The sequence below is a fragment of the Tachysurus vachellii genome, chromosome 18, assembly GCF_030014155.1.
Source record: "Tachysurus vachellii isolate PV-2020 chromosome 18, HZAU_Pvac_v1, whole genome shotgun sequence".
NCBI classification, from domain to species: domain Eukaryota; kingdom Metazoa; phylum Chordata; class Actinopteri; order Siluriformes; family Bagridae; genus Tachysurus; species Tachysurus vachellii.
The window spans coordinates 18155183-18177323 of record NC_083477.1 but is presented as its reverse complement, the minus strand read 5'-3'; the positions used below and the strand labels follow the sequence as shown (position 1 = coordinate 18177323).

The following is a 22141-nucleotide window of genomic DNA, read 5'->3' as shown; positions in this document are numbered from 1 at the left end:
GGATATCTAAGAGGTCTAAGACAATGAGGATATTCTTTGTATCTGTATATGACTAGTGCTCCAAATATCCGTATCCCTCTATGGATTTTAGAGATGCTGGAAAAACACTAAAATGCTATTCATGTCATCACATTGTGCAAATTCTTATTCTTTCATACTTATTTATTATTAATTAGTATTATTTTCTAATCTTCTTAACCAGAGATGTCCCAGGGCATCCTCCATAATGTAACACAGAGAAGTTAAAAATAAGATTTTCGTCATTGTTGTTCATGCTACTGATAAATCATTCTTTATAAAAGACAGACTCACCAGGACATTGGTGGAGTTCAGCAGTATCGTGGTCACGGCTGACGTTATTTTCTACATGGCAGGTGAGATTTCCTACACGTTCCAGTGTAACAGTGCTGGTCCCGTTCTCCAGTTGAGGGAGTGTGTTAAAGTCAGAAGTCCAGTTGAAGTGAAGGTTGTCTCCATCAGCAGAACAGTTCACTTTCATGACTCCAGGAGACAAGCAGCTGTAGGACACTTTCACTGAGGACACCTGAGCTGTAGATTAGAGATTAAAGAAATAAAATTATTATTGTTTACAAGCCCTGCTTATATTCCCCATTCCTGCTTTTCTCCAGTATTATCTCACACTCAATCTTACTTTACAACCTCTTACAGGTGTAAATACTGCAGGTCAGAGATCTGGTTTCCCTGCCTCCCTAGTTCTCTTGCTGTATATTGCTAGTTAAACTTGATGATTAACAAGTACAGAGCAAGGATTTATATCTTGTTAATAGAGGACATTTAGGAATTATTAGGGTTGGTGTGAATACTGTTATTTATGTAAGGACAGACATAAAAAAAGTGAATTATTTTCCTATAACAGTGTCCTGAAGTGTTTTATTCCTCTAACACTACACCTAACAATTACATGTTTGCTAAGGATAAATAAATAAATAAATAAATAAATAAATAAATAAATAAAAGACAAGCATTTTAAAGAAAGTGCATTAATTTACAGCTGCATTAATTGGGTTCCAACATCTGGAAAACAACTTGGTTCCTTTTACCAGATGTTTATTCCTGTGACAGAGGTTTAAAAAAGATTGAAAACAATGTCTGAAAAATCAGAATCTAGAATTAGACACAACGCATTATAATTAAATGTATTGTTCTCTAACAATGGACATTGTCTCAAAGCAGCTTTACAGAACATAAGAAGCATAATACAAAAGTTTAATATTATACAAAGATTTATATAAATCAAAAATTCAGATAACATTTTATGGATAGAGTCTTTGTTGTATGACCTCTTTGTGTGTGTGGGTGTGCATGTGTGTGTGTGAGAGAGAGAGAGAGAGAGAGAGAGGGAGAGAGAGAGAGAGAGAGAGAGAGAGAGAGAGAGAGAGAGAGAAAATGGCTGTTTATTAAAGGTTAGACCAGCTCGTCTCCCTTACTTTAGGGCACATTTTGCATACGCGCATTTTGCATACACAATTAAACTTGAATGGTTATATTCTATACATTTATCAAATAACATGTACAGTAAATGTTGTAGTGTGCTGTGTGATGTGATTAGAGGTTGTGTGGTCCTACCTTCAATGTTCACCTTTAGAGTATAACTGCCTTTACTTCTCCCGTCTACATCAAAGATGTTTAAAGTGTATGTTCCAGAGTCGCTCCTCTCTGCACTGGTTAGTATCATAGTTTTATTATCATTAACAAACTGCCATCTTGGAAAATCTGTTGTTGGTGGGGAACTTTGGGTTTTTCTATATCTTAAAATTACACTAGTGGCCTGTAGGACAAACCCATCCTCCCAGGGCATTTGCAGTTGCAGTCGTTGTCCCACAGCTACATAACACTGATTACTCTGATTAAATCTACAAACATGATCCTGAAACAGTGAACCTGCAGAGGAAGAAAAAATCATCAGCATTCTGTTAATATTATTGTAAACTGAAACACACCTCTGATCTGTGTAAACTTGACTGTTATAACACAAGAGCAGGAAGTCAGTACTTTATGATATATATAAATTATGACATGTATAATTAATTACAACTTTAAAAAGCAGATGAGAGATCATGAGTATACGCTGTACTATAGTCTCAACAAGAGATGAGCCAAATGAATTATATTAAAATCTTAATTACATTAAATGATATCAACACACAGTGGAAGAGCAAAGATCCATTATCAACTTATTACACAATGTTTTCCAGTCCCATTTTCGTTGTATTTGCTGATGAATGTTGTATCTAATTTGATCCTTTATAAAATGCCTCCCTGTCATTTATTAGTTCTATACCATGACATATTTATTTCCATTATTTTTTAGAATAATATATTCTATAAAATCTCAAATAAAATATGAATATAGAATATGTACTTTCTTTTTATATTTTCAACAATATTTATTTATGTTGAAACACCTCTTCACTATTTCAATCAGACGAGCACTTAGAAAACCAGTCAGAACTGTACAGGTAAAAAGAACCTTATTCTAGCATAAATAAACTGTGTTTCCGGAGCACACCTACCCGAAGCAGCTCCTGTGAACATCAGCAGGATCCCAAAGACGATCTGCATTTTTGTTCAGAGAAGTCCAGAAAAAAGAGTTCAAAACATCCAGAAACCCACAAACATACTGAAGGGAAACGAACACAGTGTTGTTCTCTCTGAACCTGTTCACTAACTGAAGATATTTACACTTAGACTGACACCAGCACACACACACAGACAGGCTGAAACTGTAACGTTTTACATGACAAATAATACTCTTGTGAGGTGAAAAAGAGGAAGTAAGATTTCTGCAATGCCCACTTCCTGTTTTCTCTCCTAAGGAAATGGACAGAATGTTACATTTAGTTTCAATAGAAATTGCATTTAACATGTCTGTAGTAAACCCAGCACACTGAGGAAAACTAACACATTCTTCTCTTATTAAGTGCGTCAACAACTTTCAAATAGGTTTTATCCAAAAAACCTTTGATAAAATTATATTTTACAGAGCGCTTTACATTTTGCTTAATTAATTTCTAAAAACAGGGTTAGGATTAAGAAATTAACAGAGAAACAAAAGTTCATTGATGATTATCTTGCAAAGTGTTTGCATTCGTCATAGAATGTTTTTCATGTATTAAAAACGCCATGACCTTTCTCCATTTGTAATACTATTAATGCCGTGTAATGAATGTCACGTTCACACCACTTCAGCCCGATTTGTAGCAGCTATAAACAGTAGTTCCCTTTCTGGGCTTTTTATTTTCTTTCTTTTGAACTAAAAATGACCCAAAGGGTAGAAATACAGCATGTCCTGTGATTAAATGTCACCCACTGAATCATGGCTAGACTCAGTTATGAGCTATAGTTATTTTAACATTGACTTTTGGAGAGTTTACCACTGAACCTGAGGCAGAATTTATTCCAATTTTCGGAGAAATTAAACTCCATTTATTTAAGATATTTTGAACCTGTAGTGTTTTTGTATTTTATTCGAGTTTTGTGTAAAAACTCTGTAGCATACGGAAGCGTATTGCATTCACTTGAGTAAAAAAAAATCTACTCTGTTTTTCTGAATTAACGACTTAATTTTTCAGGAAAAACATTTTTTTGCTCTGTTTTTCTGAATTAACGACTTACTTATCTCAAAATTATAAGATAATTTTTCAGGAAAAAAAAAAATTTGCTCTGTTTTTCTGAATTAACGACTTACTTATCTCAAAATTATGAGATAATTTTTCAGGAAAAAAATTTTTTTGCTCTGTTTTTCTGAATTAACGACTTACTTATCTCAAAATTATAAGATAATTTTTCAGGAAAAAAAAAATTTTGCTCTGTTTTTCTGAATTAACGACTTAATTATCTCAAAATTATGAGATAATTTTTCAGGAAAAACATTTTTTTGCTCTGTTTTTCTGAATTAACGACTTAATGTGGATTGCATGGAAGTAAACATGTCCCGCCTTTCAAGTTTAATCAGTTGAACCGATATGGTATGCTTCACGGATATAAGATGATGCATCTGAAATGCATTCAGGCTGGCTATGTGGTGACACAAGAGACAATCAGGCAATTGTTGAAAATACTGGATCTCCATGGAGTGCAACTGAGGCGCCGGAATCGTCTTCGGCGACGTTTGTATCATAATCCAGGCCCGAACTTTTTATGGCATGTTGATTCATATGATAAACTCAAACCATATGGGATCTGCATGAATGGTGCAATCGACGGGTTTTCACGAATGGTGATACGGCTACCGTGAAGCATACCATATCGGTTCAACTGATATAGAAACACAGCAACGTCAAGCAGATCAGAATGTTCTTTTCGTCTGAACAGGCGCAAAGTCTTGAGGTGTCTGCGCAAAGTTGATGCACTAATAACAACACCATTTATATTAATTAAAGACAGCCGTATCTCCCAATGTCTCAAACCCAAAGTAAAATAAAACCGGATTAAACTTGAAAGGCGGGACATGTTTACTTCCACGCAATCCACATTAAGTCGTTAATTCAGAAAAACAGAGCAAAAAATTTTTCTTTCCTGAAAAATTATCTCATAATTTTGAGATAAGTAAGTCGTTAATTCAGAAAAACAGAGTAAAAAAATTTTTTTCCTGAAAAATTAAGTCGTTAATTCAGAAAAACAGAGTAGATTTTTTTTTTACTCAAGTAAATGCAATACGCTTCCGTAGTAGCATTTTATTTTATTATTCTTTTTTTTTACAATAATAGCTTTATGCATTACCAAACAATAGCATTGTTTGCTTCATAAAATTAAAAATGGAGTCTTTTCAGTCACATTTTTCCTCAGTGGAATTGAAACTTGAAGCCAGAATCAGAATTTGAATTAAATCATGACCGATAGAATCATAAAAAATTCTGAAAATGGCAATTATGTGAGAGAAATATATTAATTTGGTAATAAAATGAGGGGGCACGGTGGCTTAGTGGTTAGCACGTTCGCCTCACACCTCCAGGTTTGGGGGTTCGATTCCCGCCTCCGCCTTGTGTGTGTGGAGTTTGCATGTTCTCCCTGTGCCTTGGGGGTTTCCTCCGGGTACTCCGGTTTCCTCCCCCGGTCCAAAGACATGCATGGTAGGTTGATTGGCATCTCTGGAAAATTGTCCATAGTGTGTGATTGTGTGAGTGAATGAGTGCGTGTGTGTGTGTGCCGTGATGGGTTGGCACTCCGTCCAGGGTGTATCCTGCCTTGATGCCCGATGACGCCTGAGATAAGCACAGGCTCCCCGTGACCCGAGGTAGTTTGGATAAGCGGTAGAAAATGAATGAATGAATGAATGAATGAATGGTAATAAAATGAATGCAACGACCGACGAGTCGTCCTAGAATTTAAGGGATAGAGCCCTCTAGTGGTATGTTGGTGAAAAATGACGCAATATCCGGTTGCCAGGTAAAAATAAATAAATAAATACCTCAAATATAACGATTCTCAAACTAGCGGTCGCGAAATATTTTTGATCATTACTTTTTTATTGTTCCTATTTATTAAAAGAAAAATTAAATACCAAAAAAAAAACAAAAAAAAAAACACGGAATCACGTGGCTCAGATACCTGGTGGCTCACACCTCACCCTGAGACACGCATTGAGAGTGACAGACACTCATGTCGGTCTTTTGTCACGTTCTCCCACCACACATTGTATTTCTCACGCAGAAAAACTTACTATTTATCATATATTTAATATGCCGCAGCGTCCAAAATGTATCAGTCCGCACCGCTGTCTCTATTGAACCGGGCAGGAATCAAGCGCGTCTTCCCTGGGGCTCTTAGTCAAGCCTGATACTTATCAGCCAATCAAAAAACAGGCTACACAATAGCCAATCAGAAATTAGCACTATTGTATCTGGGTAAGATTTAACGCAACAACCAATGAAAAAATCATATCCTAGAATTGTTCACCATCACTTTGGGCACAGAGTCATGATCTCCTGATTTAATGTTACAAAAAATTCACAACTTGTGAACAATGACATTTTGACTGCTGTTAGAGATGTTTCCCAGATAATCAGCATCAGTTTCTCATGAGTGTCTGTAACTTAGCCAACAGTTTTACAGCCTGTTCACTGACAACACCTGCTCAGAACAAGTAGTCAAGGCCAGTGGTTCTCAAATCGGGGGCCCTGAGTCGGTGCCAGGGAACCCCGGCTTTATGACATTTTATAAAATAATGGATTCATCATAAATTTTGTGTAATTAAATCTCAGAAAAATAAGGCTACTAACCACCAGCACTACATTGTATAATTTAATGTCTTCTCTAATTCAAATATTAAGTTTTGGAATGTTTTATGTCATAAATTTAATGGGGGTGTTTCGTCTAGACATATTTATAATATGTCATTCTTGCCTGTCTTCAAAACTTGAGCCCTGCTCATTCTGGATTTAGTTATCTTGCATTATTGTATTTTGATGTACAAAAAAAAAGAAAAATCACCCCCCCCCCCATCTCTCTCAGTATACATAGTTACAGCACCACTTATGTAACCACTGTTTATATGCTGTTTTCCCACATCACAATTTAATGCTACATGCTACCACCAACTGCTGCTATTATATGTGTACATGCCTTTACAGATCTTCTTATTATACCATACAACGGTCAATACAGACTGTACATTCAATGGCGCTATTTTATTTATCTGTTCTGTGACATGAGAAATAGAGATTATTTACGTTCCTGCCCATTTAGTGTGATTGTCTCTAGAACTTGGCCAATTTGAATGAAATTTACATGTCAAGTTTGTTTCAATGTCCAAATTTTTTTTTTTTTTTGTAAATTTACATATTCTGTACATACTGAGTGTTATGCAGCTCAGGGACAATAACTAACCCTGCAAATGGTTGAGGAGGACAGGTTTTACCTAATACTGAGTGATAATACATCTACTAATCATTTCATTTTTAAAATATACAAAAACCCAACTTAACCTTCCCAAACCAAATTCCTCAAGATGGCAGTTTGTTAACGATAATAAAACTATGATACTAAACAGTACAGAGAGGAGTGATTACCAAATTCTCACGAGTTCAGAGAAACACCGCTAATCAGGCCCAAGTGCAGGATTAAACAGTCCTTGTTTTTATTAACATTATTGAAAAATGTTTAAGAACACAACGTAACTTGGAAATGATACGAAATAAACAAAACACAAATTCTTCAAGACATGACTCAGTCACTGAAACACAACATGGAGGACCATCCTGCTCATTGAGTGTGTTTGTTTCTAGACCTTGGCACTGTCACAGCCGGTGGCTGGAAGGAGACAGACCCGTAGGCAGGATAGCTTCAAATGAAAGGGGGTTTAATAACTCATGAAGACAGGTACAAAAACATGACGAGAACTGAAATAAAACAGATGACGACACTTAACAGAGACTAGACATGACACCGGGTATAACGCAACTAATGATTCCGCGCTGCATTCATCAACGCGGCTCACTTAAATACAATGAAGATAATGACAACATTAGGAACAGGTGATGAAACCTCATGATATGACTGTGTCTAAAATGTCCATTTTTTTTTTAATTATTATTATTTAACACATTTACAACATGTCTACTTTTTAAAATAATGCTCAATGTGAATATCTCATCATGTCTTATAGTTTAGTTAATGCCTGTTTTTGACTTGCAGGATTTTGTTCTCATATTTATATAGATTATTATAGGCAATTCTGAGGCTGTTGTATTGTATTGTATCGTGTTGTATTGATGGCAGTAACCGTAAACTGTTTTTTCTGTTCCTAATCCAGGTTTACAGTGTTTCCTTATCTGTAGAAGGAAATAACACTCAGGTCAACACTGCAGTTACATCACCACAGAAGAGTTAAACAGCTACTGATGCTGTTCTGTCTTTACATTTTAACACACTTGTATATGGACTAAGATTTTCTAAGATAGTATGTATCAAAGCCTTACGATCAAATCTTCTCCTGTAGATTCTGGCATAGATGTAAAACAGTGACAGTAGAATGATTATTTCAAAGAGCCACACAGTCACAAACACCATGAAATCTGAGAGAGAGAGAGAGAGAGAGAGAGAGAGAGAGAGAGAGCTTGAGCTTAACTGGTTATGCATTCAGTCAATTTGTAGTCATGTGTTTTGTTAACCTGCCTGAAGCTCAAGTTTTTGTCATAAGTAATGTACATCTACATGACTCTATATTTGTATCTTACAACATCATCACTCTACTTCATTGTGCACTAGTGGCTTTTGGTCAGTAAGTAAGTAGTCATTAGTCGCAGGAAGGAAATTAGCACAGACTTCGATAAGGTAGAGATAAGTGGAGATAAGGTACCTACCAATATTATACTGGGTGAAACTGGTCTCTGCAGAAAAAGAAGACAAACACAATAAGCAGTATCGGTTTGAGTCACATACCGTCAGGTTAGATGGATGTTAGAATGTATGTAGACCCTAGATTGTTATGAAGATTAGAGATCATTTTTGCTTCTTCTATTCATTATTTAAAAAAGACTCACCGAGACATGGATGGAGTTCAGTGGAACGTTGCACACTGCTGACATGATTTTCTACATGACAGGTGACGTTTCCATGGTTTTGTTCCAGGAGCAAACTGCTGTTTCCATCCTCTAGTCGAGTGAACAGCTTTAAATCTGAAGTCCAGCTAAAGTGCAGGTTGTCTCCATCAGCAGAACAGGACACTTTCCGGATCCCAGGGGACAAGCAGCTATATGACACTTTAACTGAGGACACCTCAGCTGCAGATTAGAGAAAAACACCTCAGGAGGAATTATCACATAACGTCTGTCAACAATTAGGCTACTGTTAAAGTAGTCGCATGCTCTGTGCTGTGATTAGAACTGATGTGTTCATACCTTCAATCTTCAGCTGGAGATTATAAAATGTTTTAATATTCCAGTCTTCATCATTGACGACTAAAGTGTATTTCCCAGAGTCACTTCTCTCTGTACAGTTTAGTATCATAGTTTTATTATCTCTAACAAACTGCCATCTTGAGGAGTCTGGTTTGGGTTGGTTAAGTTGGGTTTTTGTATATTTTAAAATAAAATGATTGGTAGATGGATTGTTACTCAGTATGAGGGAAAACCTGTCCTCTTCAACCATTTGCAGGTGCAGTCGTTGTCCCTGAGCTGCATAACACTCAGTAGGTACAGAATGCGTAAATTTACAGACAACAGGATCCTGATGCAGAAAACCTGCCGGAAAAAAAGAAAGAAAGAAAAAAATAATTCGGACACTGAAACAAACCATTGTGGCACTTAAATAGCTTACCATATACCAGTAGCATGAATTTAATGATTGGAAAATTTCCAAGGATGATTGGATGCTGTAAATAAGTGCATGTATTCGGTAAAATCACTAAAAATCAGCCTAAATTATGTTCTATGTGTGTATCCAATGTACTTTCTCCAAATTCTTTAGTAGAGACAAATTGTCTCAAAATGCATTTGTTCAAAGTATATTTGCACTTTTTCCTCCTGATCAATTAATTCCACTTACATTCTTACAATTTTCATTTCATAAGGCATTAAAATGTAATACACAAAATGAAATGTGCATTCAGAGGAAACCTACCTGAGGAACCTCCTGTGAATAACCACAGGATCCCAAAGAGTACCCGGAATCTCATTTTGTCCACAGGACCGTCACCTCGCTCTTTCTCCATCTGGTAGCTCTGGTAGATCTTTTAAGTAATGAGAAACAAAAGTGACAAAGTTCATTTTATATCAAGATTATCACTGTTCTGAGAATTACAGTAGGAAGTGAGGAAGTGATTGTGCAACAAGGAAATCGATACACAGTGTTTATCAAGATCGCTGAAGAACTCACTCACTCATTTTCTACCGCTTATCCGAACTACCTCGGGTCCTGTGCCTATCTCAGGCGTCATCGGGCATCAAGGCAGGATACACCCTGGACGAAGTGCCAACCCATCGCAGGGCACACACACACTCTCATTCACTCAAGCAATCACACACTACGGACAATTTATCCAGAGATGCCAATCAACCTACCATGCATGTCTTTGGACCGGGGGAGGAAACCGGAGTACCCGGAGGAAACCCCCGAGGCACGGGGAGAACATGCAAACTCCACACACACAAGGCGGAGGCAGGAATCGAACCCCCAACCCTGGAGGTGTGCGGTGAACGTGCTATCCACTAAGCCACCGTGCCCCCCTAAACAGCTATTGGGAAATCAGGAAAATGTGCTTCATTATCAGTGTAAGTTTTTTAAATGTTCATGACCCCTTGACTTGTCCCTTGACTTGTCACTACTGAGGCTTGGATCATTTGTAAGAGGAAATAATCATGCTTATGTAGCCGGCTGAGAGATAATTTATATTACCTCTTTATAAATACCGGGGCAGTATTTATAAAGATTCTAAGAATCATCTCATTTTTTGTGTATTACAATTTGATGTCTTATGGAATACTGTACAAATTGTAAGAATTCAAGTGTAATTAATGTTTTCCACTTTAATTTGCCCAATAATAAGGCTATGTTATTTAAGTGCCACAATGTTTTTTTGCATCAGTATCCTGTTGTCTGTAAATTTACACATTCTGTACATACTGAGGGGTTATGCAGCTCAGGGACAACGACTGCACCTGCAAATGAGGACCGGTTTTACATATTAATGAGTTATTACAAGTCATTTGATAAATATAGGACATTCCTATACCAGTGTGCATTAAAGGGAGGAAGAAATTGAGATGCTACAGGAAAAAATTTAAAGATGAAAATTAAACAGAAGTGAAAATAAAAAGGAAGTTTCTTGCTGCAGTTTTTTAGTGTTAAACCCACACAGCTGCAGCTTCCTAATCAGCTCACACACTGAGTTGCTAAATTTTTTTAACATCAACATTTCAGCTTCTCTTTTTTGAAAAAATGCTTATCTTTTTTTTTTAAATGTTACATGAGTGAAATAAATGACCAAAATATCTAATGTTATTCAGCTCTAAATTAATTGTCAGTTTATGTCTAAAACTTTCCGTGGAATTGATTTAATTTCTGTGGCTTGTATTTGGTAAAACGATATTTTTAAAAATTATTTTATGTTTATCGCCAAATAAGTTCATTTTATTATTAATGTACTGTATTGTCTATCACTATATAAGACTAGAGCACATTTCCTTTTTGTTTTCTTTGAAATGATGCCAAAAAATTATTTTGTTCAGTTTGACTGTATTCATGTGTGTGTGATATTTTGCACTCATGAGCGAGTGTGATATCGTGCGTTCATTAGTGTGTGATATCGTGCCTTAAGAATTAACGCCTGAGGTTTTACACCCCCCTGTTAACTCAGAAGCAGAAGCATTTTTTGTCAGTCAGCCAAGTCAATGTGTTTTATGCATTTCAAATTTGTTGCAAATTGTAATAATGAATGGAAAACATAAGAAACAAAGAAATAAATGATGAATCATTGATTTGCAATCATTTTTACATTTATTCCTAACTAGAGACTAGCTGCATTAATATACATTTATCTGACGTAAACATGGAAAATGTCAAACTCAGGATATCAGCATTAAATGGAAGGGTAATACTTACAAACAAAGGCAGATGTAAGTGCAGATTCTATTTATTATAATGTGCAAAAAGAACTAAATATGTGAAGCAGGACAACTCTAAACAAAAACACTAGGAATTAAAAGATACAAACATGAGGACAAGGATGAGACACACTGTAGCATCAACAGTAACAAGACCAAGACACAATGAGAAAACAGGAACGTAAATGATGTGACACTAAAGTGATAATCCAACACAGGAGAACGTGATCATGGGGGAAATGGGAAACACAACAATGATGAGACCTAAAAAGGACCAGGCTGTTGTGAGAGGTTTATAGACCTTGTATGACCATGTAAGTATGAGTGAGAAAAATATTTCCTCAGACAAGACGAACCACAGGGCTGCTTTATCACTTCGAAATCAAGGGCTCCAGGCCGTGCATGGAACTTCCTGTTTCTCAGTAAAGTATTATTAGTTCTGTAAAAGAAGCTTCATCTTGCTTTTGTAGTCGTTCATCACTCAGGTCCAAGATCTCCATCAAGTACAGAGAGAGGATTGTTCTCTGGACAAAATGAGAATACAGGTCATTTTTGGAGTCCTGTTGATTTACACCCACGTTGTCATGGGTAAGTTTTATCCTCTAATAATGCATGATTCATTTATTTACTACATGTGCAGTTGTACAGTTTCTGCTTTATGAAATGAGAAATGGTCTAAATGTAGTTTAAACCTGTGAGATCAGATATCAGTAAATCGGTCAGCTTTTAATGAACACTTCCTGCACTTCAAAAGTAGAGAATGTTTTTTTTTTCTGTGAATGACTTCATCAATCAATTTATGTTTTAGTAAAAAAAGACTTTCACAGACTCTAAACTGTGTAATATATATTTTAATATATAATCATTTAGATCTTACTGTGCAGGTTTTTCTATTCCATCATCTTCATCAACGTTTTAAGATGCAGATTTAAAGGAGTCTAAAGCAAATGTAGTTTTCACAGTCCAGCTTAGAGATGGGCGAGCTGCCAAAAATATCTAATCATAATACTTAATACAAATACAAAAAGACAATCTAATAAGGACAAATATTAATTTAATTGTAAACATTTTTTTTATATTTTTAAAGCTCCTTTCAGAAAATGTCTATTGTTAAAAACACAATACAGAAAATTTAATTTGCTACTGCTATAAGATTTTACAACATCCAATATGTTGTATTTTTGTGAGGGGTGTGTGTGTGTGTGTGTGTGTGTTATTTTATGTGTGTTTAATTTGCATAATTTGCAAATTAATTTTCTGTTATAATGATTTCAATACAGTAAATAAAATTGAACAAATAAGTCAATTAATCAGAGAAGATAATGTTTTGATGTTTACACAGATCAGAGGTGTGTTTCAGTTTACAATAATATTAACAGAATGCTGATGATTTTTTCTTCCTCTGCAGGTTCACTGTTTCAGGATCATGTCTGTAGATTTAATCAGAGTAATCAGTGTTATGTAGCTGTGGGACAACGACTGTACCTGCAAATGCCCTGGGAGGATGGGTTTGACCTACAGACCACTAGTGTAATTTTAAGATATAGAAAAACCCAAAGTTCCCCAACACCAACACCACTTCTCCCAAGATGGCAGTTTGTTAATGATAATAAAACTATGATACTAACCAGTGCAGAGAGGAACGACTCTGGAACATACACTTTAGCCATCTTTGATGGAGATGGGAGAAGTAAAGGCATTTCTACTCTCCAGGTGAACATTGAAGGTAGGACCACACAACCTCTAATCACATCACACAGCACACTACAAGTTATTTCATACATGTATAAAATATAAACATTCATCCACACTATAGTCTCTCTCAAGGTTTTGTTTTATGTTTTCATATTTATTTATGCAAATGAGGCTCCATCTAATTAAAATGCAGAAATATACATACTTACTTAACATATTAACAAAAACAATTTGTGTTTTAATGTTATTAGAAATTAATTATTTTTTTGCCATATCTATTTATGAGATTATGTTAATGTGTTTCTAATTTGTTCTTGTATTTCTGGTTTGATAATGTGTTTAGTAATTTATTCTGAGGTGTTTATCTCTAATCTACAGCTCAGGTGTCCTCAGTGAAAGTGACGTACAGCTGCTTGTCCTTCAAAGTCAGGAAAGTGTTCTGTTCTGCTGATGGAGACAACCTTCACTTCAGCTGGACTTCTGCGTTAAACACTCGGTTGGAGGACGACAACAAAACTCTCGTACTGGATAAAATACATAATAATAATGTCACCTGTCATGTAGAAAATCACATCAGTCGTGTGCACAATTCAATTAACCTCCCGACATGTATTGGTGAGTTTGTCTTATTTTCTTTTGTATTTGAATAAATTATTTAACAGTAACAGTAACGATGAGGCATTACTGTTACTTCTCAAGCTTTCTGAGAAAAAAATAGATGCAGATCATTTGCATGTGACCGAATGTGATGGAGACAAACCCATCATTTTGTGTAAAGTCTAACTTAATCATTGTCATAAAATCAACTGGTCATTAACTTGTTCAAATAAAAAAAGGGTATTTTTGTGTGTGTGTGTGTGTGTGTCTGTGTGTGTGTGTGTGTGTGTGTGTGTGTGTGTGTGTGTGTGCTTGTGTGTATGTCACATTCAGTCCAACACTTCTGTACCAATATAATACCACATCTCAAAATTACAACAGACAACTAGTACATATAATACAATAAAATACACACAATAAACTCAATTTTAATAATCTTTATTTCTTATCCAAAAAATAAACTTACACCTAATGAATTACAGTATTAACGACACATTACAGCTGTGTGCGTGACCTCAGAATGTGAACATGACGTGAAGTTAACAGAACAGAAAGACATGGCTTTATTACCTAGTAGATAAGATCAGAGATGAGTTATGTGTTAATGAAGTCATGTGCTACTGAATAAAAGAGGAATTACTGCATGAAACACTTTGTCATGTTAAATATAGTTCAAATTCTGTTTGTTTTCATTATAACTTGGCAGCATCGTTGTTATTAATGTCATGGCCTGAATTTCTCTTTACATTTTTTATTTTTATTTAACCTTTATTTAACCAGGAAAAAAATCCCATTGAGATTCAGAATCTGGGGGTCACGGTGGGTTAGTGGTTAGCACGTTCACCTCACACCTCCAGGGTTGGGGGTTCGATTCCTGTCTCCGCCTTGTGTGTGTGGAGTTTTCATGTTCTCCCCGTGCCTTGGGGTTTCCTCCAGGTACTCCGGTTTCCTCCCCCGGTCCAAAGACATGCATGGTATGTTGATTGGCATCTTTGGAAAATTGTCCGTAGTGTGTGATTGTGTAAGTGAATGAGAGTGTGTGTGTGCCCTGCGATGGGTTGGCACTCCGTCCAGGGTGTATCCTGCATTGATGCCCGATGACGCCTGAGATAGGCACAGGCTCCCCGTGACCCGAGGTAGTTCGGATAAGCGGTAGAAGATGAATGAATGAATGAATAATCTCCACATAATCACCAGCAGCACTCAGTAGTAGCACATACTGTATGCATATAGTACTCAAGTAATCCTTTATCCTAATTTTAAACTGCATCAATGTTGGTAAATAGTCTAATTTAAGATGTTTCTGCAGTTTATACCAGGGTGATGGAGCAAGAAATTTAAAGGCACTTTCACCGAAAACAGTTCGCGTTCGGGGAATGTCATACATGATTTGACCATTTTATCTAAGATTACATTTCCCAGCAGTGACTTTAGGAATCAGGAGAGAACATAAATAAGAAGGCAGTTTACACAGTATGGCCTTATAAAGAAAAATATACCAATGCTCCCACCTGCGATTATGCAAAGAAGGCCAACCAACACTCTCAAACAACTTACAGTGATGAGTACAAAAGCTGGAATTCGCTACAAATCTTAGTGCTGCATGGTATACTGAGTCCAGCATTTTCAGAGAAGATTGATTGGCATGCATATATAAAATATCACCATAATAGAGCATTTAAACAGCATTAAACATTTCAGATTTCCTTATTTTATTCCTTATTTTATTATATACATACTGTACCAACAACTTAAATGACTGAAATGTTTTTGTCTTTCTTCTTGTAGACCTCATTCTAGTGATCCTGAGCTCAGTTTGTCTGATTCTCATTGTACTAGCTGTCTTAGTGTTTTGTGTCTACAAGAAGAGACAAGGCCTAAGGATCAAAGGTCAGAAGCAATCTGTGTTTTTGCAGAGTTTGCACAAAATTGTGTCATATTTGTTGTCTGGCATTTATTCATGTCACTTAAGACATATTAAGTTTTTTTACGCTTGTGCTTGATCTGTATTTGTATGCTTTTATAAGTTGTGCTTTATAATGATTTTGTAACAACCAATCATGTGCCAGATGTACAGGAGTTTTCAATATGGAGTTTAATAGATGTGTGTTTTGTTGACAGCCCCTTCTCAGGACAGCATGCAGCTTGTGTACGCGGAGGTCACCCACTCAGCCAGGAACAGGACAGACACAAGACCCAGCACGTGTAAGACTTCACCACACTTTAATAATATATGCACTGGATTAATCCAAATGCCTTTCATTGATTTATTACACTTTAGTACACACAAAGTTGTGATGGGTTCATTAGTACGGCCACAAAATAAAATAAGGAAATCTGAAATGTTTAATGCTGTTTAATGTTATTATAAGTTAAAAGCCTGTTTAATACTAAGTACATTAATCCAATTGATTTCATCAGTGATTTCTCTGTGTTGTTTTGTGGTTCAGCCCCAGTGCAGAACGAGGGTGTGGAGTACGGCACGGTGGTCACATCCAATCAGAAGAAGAAAGAGGACGATGTGCAGTACGGAGAGCTGGTGTTTAACACTCCTGCACAAAAAAAGAGCAAGCTGCCCAAAGTACAAGAAGATTGTGTGTACTCAGGTGTCCAGCACAGTTAGTGAGTGACACAATCTCAGTCTGTCTAAAGATGCATCATTAACATAGTTTTATTTTTGTTTAGTATTTATATGTACATAGCTTTGTTTACTATCATCATCCTGGTAGAGGAAGTTGATGAAATTCCACCCATACAAACTAAACTCCACTTACAGTAAAACTGTTACAGTATCTGGTTTTGCAGTTGCTGATTTTTCAGACAATAGTTTGTCTGTCTTTCTGTCTAGAGCTCAGGTAACTGTTTGTGTGGAGTTTTGTCTGTGCTTTCTGTATCTCATGTAAGGTTTTTGGGTCTAGATGAAAATGAAAAAGAAGAGAAAATAAAAAGAAAGTTTCTTGTTGCAGTTTTTAGTGTTGAACCCACACAGCTGCAGCTTCCTAAGCAGCTCACACACTGAGTTGATAAATTATTTTAACACCAACATTTCAGCTTCTCTTTAAAAAAAAAAAGCTGTACATAAGAAGTGTCAGTTTTTTATGAGTCTGTTTTCTACCATTTTTTTAAGTGTTACGTGAGTGAAAAATATGATCAAAATGTCTAACATTGTTCAGCTCTAAATGCATTTTCAGTTTGTCTAAAACTTTCTATTGAATTGATTTCAATTTCTGTGGCTTGTATTTGTTAAAATGATATTTTTAAAAATGTATTTTGTTTATTATGAAAATAATTTCATTTTATTATTAATGTACTGTGTTATCTATCACTATATAAGACTAGAGCACATTTCCTTTTTGTTTTCTTTGAAATAATACCAAAAAATTGTTTTGTTCAGTTTGACTGTGTTCATGCGTATGTGTGATATTGTGCGGTCTTGAGTGTGTGTGATATCGTGCCTTAAGAATTAACACATGGGGTTTTACACCCCTGTTAACTCATGGGCAGAAACTTAGTTGATCAGTCAGTCAAGTCATTGTGTTTTTTGTTGTTTTTTAAAAGTTTACATATACATTTCAAATTTTTTCCATACTGTAATAATGAATGGAGAACATATTGCTGTAACTCTCCAAAACTTCTGTTATTATATTTGCTTTTGAATAATAAAATTATAAAGTCTCTCGGCTTGTGTTCCTGGTGAAGAGCAATTGCAGTGCTTGGTTCTAAAAATAAAACAATTAAATGAAGAAATAAATAAATAAATTATGAATTATTGATTTTTAATCATTTTCACATTTATCTGAAATAAACATGGAAAATGTCAAACTCAGGATATCAGGATTAAATGGAAGGGTAATACTTACAAACAAAGGCAGATGTAAGTGCAGATTCTATTTATTATAATGTGCAAAAAGAACTAAATATGTGAAGCAGGACAACTCTAAACAAAAACACTAGGAATGAAAAGATACAAACATGAGGACAAGGATGAGACACACTGTAGCATCAACAGTAACAAGACCAAGACACAATGAGAAAACAGGAACTTAAATGATGTGGCACTAAAGTGATAATCCAACACAGGAGAACGTGATCATGGGGGAAATGGGAAACACAACAATGATGAGACCTAAAAAGGACCAGGCTGTTGTGAGAGGTTTATAGACCCTGTATGACCATGTAAGTATGAGTGAGTAAAATATTTCCTCAGACAAGACGAACAAACCACAGGGCGGCTTTATCACTTTTAAGTCAAGGGGTGTAGATGGTGTATGGAACTTCCTGTTTCTCAGTAAAGTATTATTAGTTCTGTAAAAGAAGCTTCATCTTGCTTTTGTAGTCGTTCATCACTCAGGTCCAAGATCTCCATCAAGTACAGAGAGAGGATTGTTCTCTGGACAAAATGAGAATACAGGTCATTTTTGGAGTCCTGTTGATTTACACCCACATTGTCATGGGTAAGTTTTATCCTCTAATAATGCATGATTCATTTATTTACTTTTTATCCAGAGCAATGTACAAAAGTGCTTTTAAGTCTCTATCATTGAATACATTAACTCTGGGCTGTCTGTGTCGAATGTGCTGCTTTACAGCCAGACTGGTTTGGATCTTGGAGGATGTTCTGTGAAAAAAAAGTAAAGTTTTCACAGTACAGCTTATGGCTGGGCGATATGACAAAAATCTAATCACAATATTTAATACAAATACATAACCACAATCTAATAGAGATAAATATTAATTTAATTTTAAACTTTGTCATTTTTTTCTATATTTTAATAAAGCTCCATTCAGATCCATTTCAAATTGAAAATTTAATTTGCTTCTCTAAAAAGATTCTACAACATCCAAGATTTGTTTTTCTTTTTGATTGTTTTTTTGAAGGGGTCATTATTTTCTGTGTTTTCATGCAAATGGTGCATCATCTATTTTATGCAATTTTGCATTATTTGTAAAATAGTTTTTGGATGACGTTGGTGGAAAAATTCTCCCTCAGAGAAAGACATGCACAACTAGGGTTGCCACCTTCAATACAGAAAAATAAGGGACGCGTGCCGCAGCGGGGGCCACACCCCTCGGGGCCATGATGACCACAGTCCCGATGGCGTGCCAGTGGTGGTATATCATAACTTAAAACATGTATTCATAAAATATTAAGATTGATACCAATGGACATTATAATAAGATATCTGCTATTGAAATCAGTGTGAACAGATGCACTCAGTCTCTCACTATCACAACTTAAGAGGTCATATTGAATACACAGCTATGACAATAATAAATATACGCCAACAAAGTGTGACTGAGAACACAAAAAATAAGCTTTTGGAGGAACTTTTGAGATGTGAACCATATTTTATTAACTTATTATTAAATTAATAGATCCATAACTTAGTAATTATAACTTGCAAACTTGCAAAAGATCTTCCATGAACATCATGAACATAATAACATCAGTGGATGTATATCAGTGTATCAGTGAATATCAGCGGACCAGAAGTAGTAGTGTGCAGTATTGGAGCATGTCAGACCCGTAACCCTAAAACAAACCAATCAAACCAATGATGGCAACGAGTATTACCCAATCAGGGGCAGAATAGGACACGTCTCCACACAATGCGGGTGGGGTGATTTGCATGGGATGCTGTATAATGTGGACCTATTGATTTGATACGGGACGCGTCATTTTGCCTGTAAATACGGGACGATTCCGTATTTTATGGGACGGGTGGCAACCCTATGCACAGTTTTCTGAAATATCATTTATCCTTTAATCATCTGTGATGTTAGAATGATTTCCCTGCCATTTTAATCGTAAATAAATTTTAATGACTATGTAAATAATCACTTGGAGAAGATACTGTTTTAAAGCTTATACAGATCAGAGGTGTGTTTCAGTTTACAATAATTGAGAATGCTGATGATTTTTTCTTCCTCTGCAGGTTCACTGTTTCAGGATCATGTCTGTAGATTTAATCAGAGTAATCAGTGTTATGTAGCTGTGGGACAACGACTGTACCTGCAAATGCCCTGGGAGGATGGGTTTGAGCTAAAGACCACTAGTGTAATTTTAAGATATAGAAAAACCCAAAGTTCCCCACCAACACCACGTGAATCAAGATGGCAGTTTGTTAATGATAATAAAACTATGATACTAACCAGTGCAGAGAGGAGCGACTCTGGAACATACACATTACTCACCTTTGATGGAGACGGGAGAAATAAAGGCAGTTCTACTCTCCAGGTGAACATTGAAGGTAGGACCACACAACCTCTAATCACATCACACAGCACACTACAAGTTATTTCATAAATGTCTAAAATATAAACATTCATCTACACTATAGTCTCTCTTAATATTTTGTTTTATGTTTTTATATTTATTTATGCAAATGAGGCTCCATCTAATTAAAAATGCAGAAATGTACATACTTAACAGATTAACAAAAAAATGTCTTTTAATGTTGTTAGAAATTATTTCTTTTTTTGCCATATCTATTTATGAGATTACTTTTCTGTGTTTCTGATTTGTTCTTGTATTTCTGGTTTGATAATGTGTTTAGTAATTTATTCTGAGGTGTTTATCTCTAATCTACAGCTCAGGTGTCCTCAGTGAAAGTGACCTACAGCTGCTTGTCCTCTGGAGTCATGAAAGTGAACTGTTCTGCTGATGGAGACAACCTTCACTTCAGCTGGACTTCTGACTTTAACACACTCCCTCAACTGGAGAACGGGACCAGCACTGTTACACTGGAACAAGACCATCAAGGAAACATCACCTGCCATGTAGAAAATCATGTCAGCCGTGACCACGATACTGCTGAACTCCACCAATGTCCTGGTGAGTCTGTCTTTTATAAAGAATGATTTAATGAACAAAATTCTAATGGACCAGTTTGTGAACACAGAAACAAAACAGCCAGATGCAAACACATCCTAAGGACAGCCTTGACTAATCCTGCCAGTCCTCATATACAGTCTTTAATTATCTGAAAATTTAATATATAAAATGTATATAATAATTATAATCTATACAGTATATAATATAATATAATATAATATAATATAATATAATATAATATAACACTTTATAGGGAGGCATGGTGGCTTAGTGGTTAGCACGTTCGCCTCACACCTCCAGGGTCGGGGTTCGATTCCCACCTCCACCTTGTGTGTGTGGAGTTTGCATGTTCTCCCCGTGCCTCGGGGGTTTCCTCCGGGTACTCCGGTTTCCTCCCCCAGTCCAAAGACATGCATGGTAGGTTGATTGGCATCTCTGGAAAAATTGTCCCTAGTGTGTGCGTGAGTGAATGAGAGTGTGTGTGTGTGCCCTGCGATGGGTTGGCACTCCGTCCAGGGTGTATTGATGCCCGAAGACGCCTGAGATAGGCACAGGCTCCCCGTGAGGTAGTTCGGATAAGCGGTAGAAGATGAAAGAATGAATAACACTTTGTATTTTGTATATAAGTAAATTAAAGTCTTTGGATGGTTTTGGTGAAAAATTCAAATTTAATGGTGAACAGAATTTTAATTAAAGCCAAGAGTTTGCTGAAATATATATTTGTAGCTTAATCACTGATACCATTTTTTCAAACAAAGTAAATCAGTTGGAGAAGATAAACACAAAGTTTTGAAGTTTACACAGATCAGAGGTGTGTTTCAGTTTACAATAATATTAACAGAATGCTGATAATTTTTTCTTCCTCTGGAATTTTGAGCTTAGAATTTAAAACTTTATCAGACAGTAAAGAAGCTCTCAAGATAAAGTCATTGTTCCTCTACCTCTTTCTGATTTGAGATTATTTTGTTGTCTTTCTGATTTGTTCTTGTATTTCTGGTTTGATAATGTGTTTAGTAATTTATTCTGAGGTGTTTATCTCTAATCTACAGCTCAGGTGTCCTCAGTGAAAGTGACGTACAGCTGCTTGTCCTCTGGAGTCATGAAAGTGAACTGTTCTGCTGATGGAGACAACCTTCACTTCAGCTGGACTTCTGACTTTAACACACTCCCTCAACTGGAGAACGGGACCAGCACTGTTACACTGGAACAAGACCATCAAGGAAACATCACCTGCCATGTAGAAAATCATGTCAGCCGTGACCACGATACTGCTGAACTCCACCAATGTCCTGGTGAGTCTGTCTTTTATAAAGAATGGTTTGAAGTAAAAAAAATCCAATGCAACAGTTTGTGAACACAGAGACAAATCCTACAGTTCCCAACTCATCCTGAGGACATCCTTGACTAATCCTGCCAGTCATACAGTCCTTCATAATATTTGATTTCTCAT

The 22141-nt window shown here is 36.1% G+C and overlaps 3 protein-coding genes across 3 annotated transcripts in view; 1 reads left to right on the top strand and 2 right to left on the bottom strand.

Moving 5' to 3' along the window:
• Positions 1-22141, bottom strand: part of LOC132861210 (uncharacterized) — a 192152-nt gene that overhangs the window by 3698 nt on the left and 166313 nt on the right. Inside the window, exon 12 of the mRNA XM_060892620.1 lies at positions 313-440. Coding sequence (XP_060748603.1) covers positions 313-440 — 128 coding nt within the window. The remainder of the gene's footprint in view (positions 1-312; positions 441-22141) is intronic.
• On the bottom strand, positions 7096-9715 carry LOC132861213 (uncharacterized). The gene is made up of 6 exons (XM_060892628.1): positions 9583-9715; positions 8862-9203; positions 8505-8744; positions 8325-8351; positions 7941-8036; positions 7096-7793 (listed from the first exon to the last, which is right to left on the bottom strand). The coding sequence occupies exons 1-6, from the start codon at positions 9671-9673 to the stop codon at positions 7777-7779; spliced, it is 813 nt and encodes a 270-aa protein (XP_060748611.1). The 5' UTR covers positions 9674-9715; the 3' UTR covers positions 7096-7776.
• The window catches only part of LOC132861207 (uncharacterized), a 36542-nt gene continuing 36078 nt past the window's right edge, over positions 21678-22141 (top strand). Inside the window, exon 1 of the mRNA XM_060892618.1 lies at positions 21678-21983. Within this exon, the coding sequence (XP_060748601.1) occupies positions 21791-21983 (193 nt within the window). The 5' untranslated portion in view covers positions 21678-21790. The remainder of the gene's footprint in view (positions 21984-22141) is intronic.